The sequence below is a fragment of the Scatophagus argus genome, chromosome 13 (genome assembly GCF_020382885.2).
Source record: "Scatophagus argus isolate fScaArg1 chromosome 13, fScaArg1.pri, whole genome shotgun sequence".
Classification (NCBI taxonomy): Eukaryota; Metazoa; Chordata; class Actinopteri; family Scatophagidae; genus Scatophagus; species Scatophagus argus.
The window spans coordinates 16,952,586-16,965,613 of NC_058505.1; the positions used below are offsets into that span (position 1 = coordinate 16,952,586).

The 13,028-nt window shown below is 41.1% G+C and overlaps 1 protein-coding gene across 1 annotated transcript; it reads left to right on the top strand.

Moving 5' to 3' along the window:
* The first annotated feature begins 10,051 nt into the window (after positions 1 to 10,051).
* LOC124070066 (leucine rich adaptor protein 1-like) lies at positions 10,052 to 13,002 on the top strand. Its single transcript, XM_046409699.1, has 3 exons — positions 10,052 to 10,688; positions 11,194 to 11,378; positions 11,818 to 13,002. The coding sequence occupies exons 1-3, from the start codon at positions 10,476 to 10,478 to the stop codon at positions 12,371 to 12,373; spliced, it is 954 nt and encodes a 317-aa protein (XP_046265655.1). The 5' UTR covers positions 10,052 to 10,475; the 3' UTR covers positions 12,374 to 13,002.
* The last annotated feature ends 26 nt before the right edge of the window (positions 13,003 to 13,028 follow it).

Below are 13,028 nucleotides of genomic sequence, written 5' to 3' on the forward strand. Positions count from 1 at the left end.
TGCATGCAGAGTGTATTTTTAGTATTCACCAGACCAACAAATGGCACAGTCTGATGTTGTTTCACTTTTACAGCAGGACTCTTTTATTTTTTGTGGGGGGGGGGGGGATTTAAAGAGGGTTTCTTGATCAGCAGTGCTTAACATTCTAATAATGGAATCCTTTTCATGTGGTTTGGAGGGAAAAAAACTGTTTTGTTTTTCCCACTGCAGTTTAACCCCAGTTATTTGAGAAGTAATTACCGGGAGTGATTTACAAATTCTTCTCATGAACTCTGCATCACTGTTGTGGCTGCTCGGAAGTGATGACTTACTCTCTTCTTGTTTACCCCCTACACACACAATTAAACCAACATCCACTCTAAAACTGAAACTGTCACAACTGTTAACACTTATTTGTCTAAACGGAGGTATTTTCTCATCACACATGAGACTACTATACTGTTTACAGTACATTTTTGACGTTTTTTGTTGTTTCTGTGGTGGTTTGGTCCAATTAGTAGACCAAAAACAGCAAACAGCAATTATCAATTTGTTATTTTTTGGGGGAAAAAAAACACTTGAAAGGAATTAGATAAGTGAAAGCGAAAGTCTGACCTGGTTAATTTTTCTGGAAAGGCTATACTTCAGAAAGTTTGGCCTGTCTGCTCCCTCAGTCAGCTTGAAGCCTGTCATAGAGTCTGATGCCACATGACATTATTGGCAGTAGTGACTGAGGTCATTTGTCCTCTCCCTGACAGATGGAGGGATGCTGAGAGGAAGCAGGGCACACCCTCCAAATGCCCTGGCTGATAAGTGACCTCATTACAGTACCACTGGGCATGTTTTTCTTATTCACAGAACACCATGATGATGACTGGCTCCCCAGGAGACCTAAGCTTTTGAGCTATGCCAAGCTCTCAGACTTTCTGAGAGTTTTTCTTCACTTGGCTCATGGCATACAATCATTTTCCAGGACTGTCATTATCAGCCTGAAACACTTACATGTACACAAAAATGTGCCACTTCTTTAATCCCTCTGCACTAGTTGTTTACAAGAACATTCAGTGCTGGTAAATGTTTGGTTAGAGTGGACTGAAACAAAAGGAAAAGGAAAGCAAAGACAGACTTTAAACATGTTATGTAAGTGTCCTTTATCTGCCCCTCACTCATCTACACATAACACACGCAAACGGCCTTCATAAAATCTACTCTAAATCCTAATGTTAGGCATAATGTGTTGTGTCCGTGCCCAGAAGCCCTCAGTCTTGGAGGACTTCGGGTTGCAGTGCTACAGCTGTAACTAATTCTCTCTCTCTCTCTCTCTCTGTGTCTCTCTCTTTCCCTCCTTTTCTCTTCATCCTCCCCAGTGTCTGGAGAATGTAAACATCAAGAGGATGGCCAGATCTCTGCCATCACAACTGTCCTTACAGCTGATATGAAGACAAGGCGCTCTGATACACACAGAGGGTGAGGTCTGACTAGTGTTTGGATTGTACAGCCGCAACATTTTGTTGACAGTTTAACTCTATGCTGGATGTTTTCCAACTCCAACTCACAATACGGCCATCCATCTCATGGGGGATGTTCCTTAGAAGTCACACCACGAATGCATGTCCACATTCTTGCACCAGTCCAGTTTGTGGTCCAAGTACACCCCCAGGTATTTGTACTCCTCCACCACCTCCACAGTGACCCCTTTGATATTGATAGGGGTCACTGGAGCCTTAGTCCTCCTCAGGTCCACCACCAGTTCCTTGGTCTTTGTCACATCGAGCTGTAGGTGGTTTTTCCCACTCCATGTGACAAAGTTGTCCACTACCATCCTGTACTCTCTCTCATCCTGCCCAGTAATACACCCAACCACTGCAGAGTCATCAGAAAATTTCTGAAGATGGCAGGTCTCTGTGCAGTGCTTAAAGTCTGTGGTGTGGTGAAGAGGAAGGGAGAGAGGACAGTCCCCTGTGGAGCCCCGGTGTTGCTGATCACTTCATCTTACAAGCAACACTTCAGGCGTACATACTGCGGTCTGCCCGTCAGATAGTCTGCCATCCAGGACACCAGTATAAATTCTTTAATATGATGTTCTTGTGAGTTTTGGCAACGTCCCTCTTGTATGGAAATTTCTGTGTTAAATAAAGCAACAACAACAACATCATATAAAAAAAAGATTATTGCCATGCTACAGTCTACAGTATATTAACACAGTCATGCTTCCTGGGGGAAGATCCTTTCTAAATGTGGTAGTTTCCCTATGACCTTTTTCTAGTGACTTCCTGACTTCTTGGTTTTGTCCTACATGTATTGTAGTGAGTAACGAAGACTGTAAGCTCTACTAATGAAGGCTTTACACTTTTTGTATTGTTCTCCACTTGATGTCACAGTCATGTAACAACACATCAGAACATCGTTTGAAACTTTTTAAAAGCCATTTCTCACAGAAACCTGAATTCCCCGTACCCCCCAAAATGCATATACCTCAGCCCAGCTGCAGCCTCTCAAACTGATTTCCAACCCCAAAAATCCCAAGGCCATTTTCTCCCCTTTTATTTCTTTCTGCAGAAGAATTTGAACAAATTACCTCCATATGCGTCTGAAGGAGCCCCATGGGAAAGGAGCCAAGAAGAATATACTGCTGACGGAACGCAAACATTGACTTCATCAAACATCGTGAGTAGCGTGCTCTGATGCGCTCCATATGGTCACCTGGCACTGGCAGCCATTTGCTGACAGCACAGCAACATCTCACCAGTGAGGCTCTTTATCTTGGATGGAGGTTGGTCATGCTTTTTGTTATCACCAATGAGGTAACTTGTCAGAAGAGGGTTTGTGTTTCCTCAGGCCTTAAACTGATAAGATAACCAAGTGATAAGATTTAAATGTGTCAGTCATGGAAATGTTTTATATGTACAATTTAATGGCGGTGAACGAAATCCCAGAACTCCTCTACAGGGCCTCATCTGTTTTCAGGCAGTAACCAGAGAAACGGCAGAAGGCATAGCATTAGACAGTACAGAAACATGGAGGGGGGGGCTGGGGTGGGGTGGGAGGTGGGAGCAGCGTGGAAGACAGGGTATAAGTTTCCCTGTGTAATTAACGTTCAATCTCAGGTACCACACTCATTCTTACTAAAAGCTGTATTTCTTTTGGCACCTGGCCAGAGGCTTTTGACCTTACTCACTCTCTTTCTCAAGTCACTCGGCAGGCACTTGGTTGTGACCTTTCAGGCAATGAATACACGTCTCTGGAGAAAGATAAGTTATAGAAAGCCTTCACAGACCTTAAAGAGAAAAATCACCCAATCAAGAAAAGCTATTTTTCACGCAATCATCAATGTGTCTGCGGTTATAGTCCTCCCCCAGCGCTGACCTCTAACATTAGGAATGTATGATTCACTGGGGGAGGAAAAGGGCACCCTGCTCCTATCTAGCTGACTCCAAGCTGTACAATAACAGAGCTGCAGGATGATCCAGAGGGATCCTGTCAGTCGGTTCGGCCTCCTCCCCAGACTTCCCTAACACCAAAACATGCACTGAGACAGTGAGGGGGAGAGATCACCACGGGTTTGGCAACAACAGCCTTTCTGAGTAGAAGTGGAGCTATTGAAGTGCACGAGGATTCATTGTGTACCATTCCTCCCGTATCTACAAGTCAGCTGTTTGACAAGTTATGTAAAAGCAAAAAGCATGCCAGACTGACGAGTTTATTCCAATGTGTCTGCTGGGCATTTCCACTATTGGTACTCTGCAAGACCATAGCAACTGACAAGTAAAATTTCTTTGAGGACAAACTTAACATTCAACAACTAACTGGGAGTTGGACCGATCATATTAACTTTCATAACTGATGATGTGGTCACACTGTGGCAACATAATTAGCAACAGTAAGATTTAGACCCAAAATGAGCAGTTCACTCACAACACAGAAGTAAAAGCTAAAATAGGCTCTTCACTAAACTCAGAACAAACTCAAACAAAGTACAAAAAGTCAGTCTTAAGGTGATCAAAGAACTAAGGAAGCCACAACTAGAGGAGAGTCTAAAATGGTGACCAGACAGCAGATGAATGCAAGTGGTCTCAGCAAACCGAGGAAACAGGGAATCCGAGGGATATTTCCAGGTGATTCGCCAGGAAGGAATCGAGGCAAGAGCTGCACAGCTCAGGCAGGAATGAAGGGATGAACCTGAGCACAGGATACGAAGCAAAGGTCAGGCCTGAAGGACTGGCCCTTAAGTACTGCAGTCATGGGATGGAGTTGATTGGAGATAATGTAATACAGCTGTAAATTGGCAACTGTATTTTAAAAGGTTTGTCATTACAACTTAAATTGTGTTCACAGCTTGTTACACTTCACCCAAGAGGCCAAAAATCAATTAAAACAAGTTTGTTTTTGTTTTTGTTGTTGTTTGTTGTTGGAGGAAAGGACATTGATCTTCATTCTTAAAGTGAGACAGAGCATTGATTAAAACACTCACATTTTTGACCTTTGGTATCAGTATTGAATGAGAGCTTAATCAGTACTTCTGTTGCACATCTATCAGTGTTACCTGCTTTATTCTGCGTACATGTGTATTAGTAATATTATTGACTATTGCTTATGTAATTTGAGCTGTTTATGTGACAGGTCCAGTTTCTGTATGCATTGAGTGCATATTGGTATTTTCCCATGGACAGGATATTTTTGTCCAATCTGTTGATGACTACCCAACAATGCAGTCTGACTTACACTGTAATAAGATGTATCAGTGGTGACTTTACTGCGACTTGAATTTTTTCTGAGAAGTCATTTGTTGACTGGATTGTGTCTTGGTGCACCCCATCTGAACTGGGGTAAAGATACTCCAAACACTTAACGTAATGTTACACAATTCAGTTCAATACAATTCACATTCAATTTCCAGTTCCAGTTCCATTTCAGTAATGTCACAGCAGCACAGGAGGCTTTGTTGTAGGGCTGTTGTATTAGACTTCAGTTCCACTAGTTGGACCTAATGAACTGGGAACCAAATGTATATTGTACTGTAAGATGCATTAAGTTGTAGAAACACTTTAATTGTAACAATGCAAACTGAGGACTCATTTTGGCACAATGTACCAACATACTCATTCATGGAGTTTCCAGCATGTGTTGTATGCCATGAAAGAATGGAGATGTCTGATGGTGCATTCACTGACTTAGCCAAGATGTCACAATGTGAACAGAACAATGTATGTAAGTAACAAAAACTACTTGCAATTCAATTCAGTCCAATACAAAGTAAGATACTGAATGAAATATAAAGAAAACAGTGGGAAATGCCACGTCGTTTAGCAAAGCTTACATAAGGTGTTTATTGGAAGTCTCTCTCTATCCTTAACCTCTTCACCTCCACGAGTCCTTGTGAAAGTCCATTATTCCAAAACATGTGGAAAAACCCATAGTGTAGCCAAGATAGCAGAATTGAGAAAGACATAAAATAAACAGTATTGTGCTACTTATTTATAAAGTTATGAAAAAGACATTAAAAAAAAGACTAGACTATATTACTGTCGGCCAAATGTGTTATTATGTACACTGATGTTAACGTAAAGAATAATCTAAATGAAAACAAAAAAGGTGACTGTAAGGACATTAAACCAGAATCACCCCAGTTCTTTTGTATTTGAAGCAGTTCTGAGAGACTTAATTTTTTTTTTAAGATAGGATATAAGGAGTTTAAAAAGCTCTTCTTTTGGCAGACAGTTCTTTAGCTCCTCCTAACCTGGGGCAATGGAGATGCCAGAGTGATGCCTGGCCGTTCTCCTGGGCTCTGGGAGGAAAATCCTGTTTAATGTCTCCACAATAACATTCCCTGGGGTTATTTATTCAGGAATGTTAATGTGCTTAGAATCTACTGGCCCCTGTGGCCTCTGACACAGGCTCCGCTGAGCTTTCCTATCAAGGACCTGATCAGGCACAGCACAAGCTCTTCGGTGCCGCCGCCATCTGTTTAAACAACAAGGATTGATGCAGCAGGAATCTATTGATGACCCTGCAGTCAGACAACACGGGCTATGTGTCTTAGCGCATTAGCACAATGTTTATACTCTGCCTCATTTTCATATTGCAACATTCACTTTGGAAGATGATGTATTTTTATATTTGCAAACCTTTCAGCAGAAACTCATGGACTTCTTAATGTGCCTCTCACGTGTGATAAACACCATATTTATGTGTCTTCTCAGCTCCAGGATCTGTGCTTTATGTCACAGTTTGAATATACACAACACAATTACAGGATGTAAATGGGCCTCTCCACACATATGAGATCTATTACTTTTCCACACTCATTTAATCTCTCTGTAGGTTCCTAAATGGAAACAGATGCACAGTGCAGCTTGATCATCTAACTAAAAATTCATGAGCAGCAGGAGTTATTAACTAACTGTTTCTGTTCTACCCTTTTTTACGCAAATCTTACATTGTAAATATGTCACTTAGATCCTTGAAGGAAAAGTTTGTCATACTGGGAAATATATGGAGCTAATTCCCTAGTAAAACCTGAAAAACAAAACAAAATCTGCTCGACAAACTACAACTCACAAACAATTAACAACAGCCACTGTTTTAGCTGTACAGTAAATATGAAGTTACAGACAGCAGCCAGGTACAGTATCTTAGTTTAGCATACATATTGCAAACAATGAGAAAGCGTTTGCCTGACTGTGTGCAAAGGCAACAAAAATCTCCTTACCAGCACCTCAAAAATTCACTAATTAACACACTGTATCTCATTTGTTTAATCCATACAAAAAAATCAAAGTGTAACAACAGAAAGCAGGCAATTATGTGGTGGACTATTTCTCTGATGGATGAAGTACAATGTGTTAGAATATAAGAAAACTACATCACTGTCCACTAGACTGGTAAATTCTTGTGAGCATTAGAGGTGCTGGTCAGTGACTTTTGCTACCTTTGGGCATAGCCATGCTAGCTGTTTCCACCTGTTTCCAGCCTTTGTGCTAAGCTAAGTTATCTGGCTGCTGAAGGTGCTTAGTATACAGACATAAGAATGGTAACAATCTCAGTGTCACAAATGTCAACAATGCCTCAACAATGCCTCTTGGCAAGAATGTCAATAAGCATTTTTCCCAAAATGTAGCACTTTTCCTTTAAAGTCATCTGTGAAGGCAAATTAAGTTAACTCAACATGGATGGTAAATGAAAAGTTTCTCATGTACCATATATTTGACATGTGAAGCTTTCCACTCTCGAGTGCTTATTTTTCTGTTTTTCTTTATTCTTCAACTTGAACGAACCAATGAGTGTTTTCTGACTTAATTGTGCTGTAAAGGTGCAGGGATTTGCGCCCTCCCTGACTGGCTTCGCTTGCGTGTGAGGGCTTTCCACAGACCGAGTGAACCTGGAGGATTTCCTGGCCCAGCACCTCAGTTGTTATGCTGTTTTTCTGACCCTTGACTCAATGAATGCAAACACACACGCCAGACTTTATTCACTGGTGAGTCAGGCTACTTCACGAGAATGTTAAAACATTTAGTCCACATTTCACATTCACACGCACTTTGTGTGTAAGAGACTTTTGGATGAATTCAGTCCACATCAGTGAATGTGGTTTTATGCTCATTCCCCTGCTCTTCACGTTTCAGGTGGTTTGGCGATACCCTAAGGGCAACTCCCCCTGTAGACCCCACATCATCTTTATGATTCATAGTAAATCACACTTAATAGCACTGACAGATGCTGTAAAATCTTATCTGCTCAAAATACAGGCCTTTCAATGACATCCACATTTTGACCATTTTTTAATGTTTGTGTAAGTTTATGATTTCCCCAAAACTGGAAGTCAGAGGCCCTGACTCATAAAAAACATAATTCTTTCTGTGTGTAACGTTTTTATGATTAGCCTATACCCCATGTAACCATGTGACCTCAGGGTCGATCTGAGCAGCCTTGAAAACACTTGCTCATATGTGGGTAGTATTTTACAGCCTCCTCCCCTGAGGTTGCAGTAACCTGAATTTTTATCCACTCATCATTCCAACTTACCACTTGTTTTTCACTCCAAGAAATTACAAGAATGTTGTGTCGAGTTTGACAAATTTGCTCTCAGTATTGTGCCTCACTCTGGTGAAATCATGGAACCTGCTCGCAGCAGGGGAGAATATTTGTCATAAAATGTAGACAATTAATAGCGCTAACTCTCCTATAAAATTACTGAAAACATATTTTTTATGATTCCTAAGTGGATGAGATGACCTCAGAGTGTTGACTTAAGCTCAGTTTTCAGGGTTGCTGTGGGCTTGACTACCTCATCGGTGAAATTTGATCTGTACTCTTAAGAAAACAGACCTAATGAATGTTTTCCCAGCGGTACAGAAACCAGGCTTAATTGTTCAACCTGTGAGAATGCCATCAAATGCTTGAGTTTAGTAATGTTGAATGTATGCTGCCATCTACAGGCCTTTTATTTTATTTTAGCTAATTCTTGTAGGCTGACTGCTTTGTTACTAAACTTGTGATGTCTTTATTTCCTGTTTTTGGTATGTTGCTGGCTCATTCACATGCACTCAAAGGCCAATGACAGTGAATATAGAAATTTCCAACTTTCATTTTGTTCAAAGCTACGAGGACAGTGATTCATAACAGACATAACAAAATATGATTCCTTTTTGAAATGACCAAATATACTTATTTCAACACATTCCACTTACTGCTCATACACAGTCACATTTCACCTTCACTTCTTGGAGAGCTGCCCACTAAAACGACTATATGATCCGAACCCTCAGTCAGTCAACGAAGGGATTCTGTTGCACTGCTGAGATTTAAGAGTAAAGTTAACCAAACTTTACGAGCCTCTAGACGGTGGCGTAACTCTCTGAGGGAGGTAAAGCCATAGGCTGGTGAAACATCATCTCTTAAATCACGCATATGTGAGATCATGATTCTTAGAACATATATAAATCTGTGCTGTTGTTATGCGTTGCTGTCTTATTTGTTGTGTTCATTTTTCAGAATTTAGCGGGTGAGTTGTGGTTCTTTTACTGCTGTTTCGTCAGTACTTATACAAACATGAAACAAAGATATTTTTTTCTGAACATCAATGCAAAAGTAGTTTTCCACTCATGTCTTTTTTTTTTTTTTACCTGTTTAAGGCTTTTGAACAGCCAGTTTCCCATCCCCAGATGCATCTTTATGTGTGTATCAGACATAAATTTACTCAGTTACAGTTTTAACTTGGATATTTACATTTTGTGCCATGTTATACCTTCACTTTAATGCATTGATTTGATAACTTCATGTTGATATTTAATGCTGCACCAGAGCTAAAGTAGCACATTTTAAAATTAATTTCTTTTATTGGCAATCAGATTTTTCTTTTTTTTTTTTTTGTTTAAAAAAAACACTAATTCCAGCTGCAGGTCTGATATTCTGTCATCCCCTAATTTACAGTGTATGCATGTAAGTATATGCATTATTTACTTCCTCACAGACCTGTGCTGGATGCGGTGATGTTTGTCTCCCTCTAACGGCAGTCGGTGGTAAATCTGAAAGTTTTCTCCCACAGTCGCTAAGTTGCCTCCCACTTGCCACACAAACTGGCTTTAACCTCAGTCACGGGGAAGCAGGAATCTTCTATAACTGTTGCCCTGATTTTGACAGGCATTAATATGGGACAAGATGGCAGATGAATAAAAATAAATGATCTATTTGGGGAAGTGGCAGATGTTCCTCACTGCTTATTTGGCCTGGCTGTGTGTCTAAAAGTGGACCGTGCAGACCTGTTTCTTCTGCGGAGCCTCTTTGAAAAGTATAAAGTACTCACACAAAAGAAACTTTTTTTTATGACACAAAATGTTTCAAGAGACGTTTGTACATTTTATCAACAAAATATTTTTTTGTAATAATTTCGGTATATTGCACCACACACAGCAACACACAGCCAGTGGCTGCACGTAAACACATCTGAATGCAACATGCTGGCAGGAGCTTGAAGTAAAACATCTGCCATGAAATGACAATCACATAAATGAATTCATTTTAACCATATGTCGATGATACAAACTGCGGAATAAAAATATGCGCCTCTAATTAAAGTAATCACTACGTGTAGTAGTAGCAGTAGCAGCAGTGTCATTGTGCTCACATGCGTCTCTGAAGACATGTGACTCTGCGAAACTCCCAGCATTGTTTGGGGATGACACAAAGAGAGCTTCTACTTTCCAGCATCACGCTGTGATCCACATACCGACAATACCTGTGTAGTGTGAATGGTGACAGCAGTCAGCAGGACAGATGAGTTGCGCGTTCGCACTTCCAGCGGTTTCATGGCTTCTGTGGGTGGCAGGTTTGTCAGTCAGACAAACAGCTGTGTGATATTTGTGTGTGTGAGAGAGGGGGAGAGATTTTTCCCGCTGCTGGTGGTTTAACTGCAGTCCAACAGCCAGTTGGACTTTACGCACAAACTCCATCCTAAAGCCACCGATCGGAGTACTTGGAAGCAATCACTGCGCAGTGGGATGGAAGACGAAATTTTCAACGATTCCTTCCAATATCTGAAAGAACTGGAAAACAAAGTCGGCAGAAAAACGCCAGAAAGTCTTCTGATTTGGATGAGGGATGCTGCGGACTGCGAGGACGACTGGAGGTCTGAAGTGGTCGACAGGGGAGACCGCAGCTCTGCCGTCAACGCTAACTTCTCTGACAAAATAAGCAACTTAAAACAAGAGATGGTAAAGATTCATATTGTGTTGTTGGCGTTGAACTTATCAAATTACAGATACTGTGTGTTTAAAATGGACAAAACTCCTCTTTTGTAGTAGTGTTTGTACTGGTCGAGTGCGTTTTGCACGCATGCGTGTAGCGCATGTAACTTGCACAACTTGTTTCAGAAATCACTGCCCTGGTTATTCTGATGACACGTTTTCCACTGAGATCCATTCTGCACCTGTTCACCTGCTCATTTTTATGCCTAATGACAGGCACTGTCAGCTGTCTCTCCACCACACCCACCGGGCTGCCCTGTCATTCACCTCCAGTCATTTGACACATGAAGACTAGATTCCTCTGCTCATTCTTCTCATTAGTTTTGCTCTTTTCTTCTGCCCTACTACCTGTGACGGGGGTGGGGAGGGTGACTTCTGTCCAGGGGCAGAGGTTAACCACTGCAGTGAACGCACATCATTTTCTTTATTAACACCAGCATCATTCTTATCTAACTCCACACTGTTCATGCAGAGGCGGATGCGTTCTGCAGATGTGAGGATTCTTCGCCAGCTGGTGACTGTGCATGAGGGGATCGAGGCCATGCGTTGGCTGATGGAGGAGCGGGATGCCTTAGCCAGCCATGGCAGCAGCTTGACAGGGAGCCTGAGCAGCCTAGTTACTGTAGAGGAACACGGGCCCTCGATGTCCCCCTGCAGGTACACAACAGTGTTTAGTCTGGCATCTGTACAGGAGCCTGTTCTCATTGTTATACAAACTAATGTCAGATTGCGTGTATGAAAAAATACATTTAACAAAGTAACTCAAGGAATAAAATATTCCTTATTGGAGGTGTATCAACAGAGACGTTTATGCTACAGAAAGTGCAATTCAACTATATATATAAATAAGACATTCATAAACATAAAATGTAGTGTAAGTACAATCAAAACAGTCTTCTCTCATGTTATTTGACATGCTCAGCAGTGTTTTCCTCAGATTATATGGCAGCTTTGAGAATACACTGGTCAGCAGTTAAGCAAAAGTCTTGAACTTTAACTGAGAATTTCCTATCACGCTGGATATAAACTTAAAACATTTTTAGTTTAAGGGCTCAGTCTTTGTAGTGGCTAAACATTTCTATTGCTACCACCACAGGGACATCCTGAGTCAAACTCAGGATTCAGCTGAATCCACTGGCGAGGAATCAGAAGATGATCCACCACACACTGACCATGGTGATTCAAACCACAAGAGCTACCCTGACATGCTGATCCCCAAGACTGCCGAAGCAAGATCTCCTAGTCTTTACACCTCCAACTTTACAGTCGATCATTCCACATGTGGCAGGCATGGTCAGGCATCATCTATTCCTGCCCGCAGCTTGGTTAGTGCCAGTTTGCCACATTCACAACCACAAGACTCACATTTAGCTCCATTACGAGACATCAAATCTGGTGCTGACACCATCAGAAGAGCTCTGCTCAGATCAAGCATGACAAGAAGAGAAGTGAAAATGGACATTGGTAGTTTTGCCCTCATTAAACAGTCAGAGGAGACACAGAAAGAGCAGCAAACTCAGGAGAGTCTCAGAGCCTCTCAGAACAATACAATGGAAAAGGAAGAGAATGTGCCTAACAGAGAGACAGTTCTGCTGGGTTATGATGCTCAGTGGTCCTGGGTGGAGTCACAGGAAGACATCACATTTCTGTGATATTCTATGAGCGCAGTTTAAAGGTATAATCTTTGATTTGAAGTTCCTCTCCTCAACAGCTAATTGCCTGTAATGTGGTGGGATTTAAAATGCACTTTGACATGAAGGTGTCACTGTCTCTGTTGGTTCTTTTGTTTTCATGTGTTTAGGCTATAACAGAAAAGTTATTTTGTTGACAACAAAAAAGAAGAAAAAAAGAGAGTGCTCTGAAAATATCCACAAAGAATATGTCTATCTCTGATATCCAAAATATTTTACACACTTGGGACTTTTTGAAGATACTTATGATGAACTTTTTAATCAGTGGGCCATCTCCACTATTCATTTGATTGCACTGAATTTTATTGCCACTTATCTGGCAAGTGCATTGTCTTATTGTATTTACAAGATCAGAATGGCAGTCAGTCTTGCTCTTCAAGTCAGTCTTGTTCTTATTTCTCCTGTCCTCTCCCTTCTCCTTGAATGTTTTCATAATTGTGATTATGCTTCCTAATATACCAGCTGGTAATAAACAAGAAAACTATATATACATATGTGCTTTCTTGTCTCTCGTCCAAACAGCAGATAAGTATAAACGTGTTGAATGAATGTGTGTATGCAAAGGTAAAATGTCCCTAAATCTGGGATATTAGTGATGGTGCAATAAGTTCTCGTC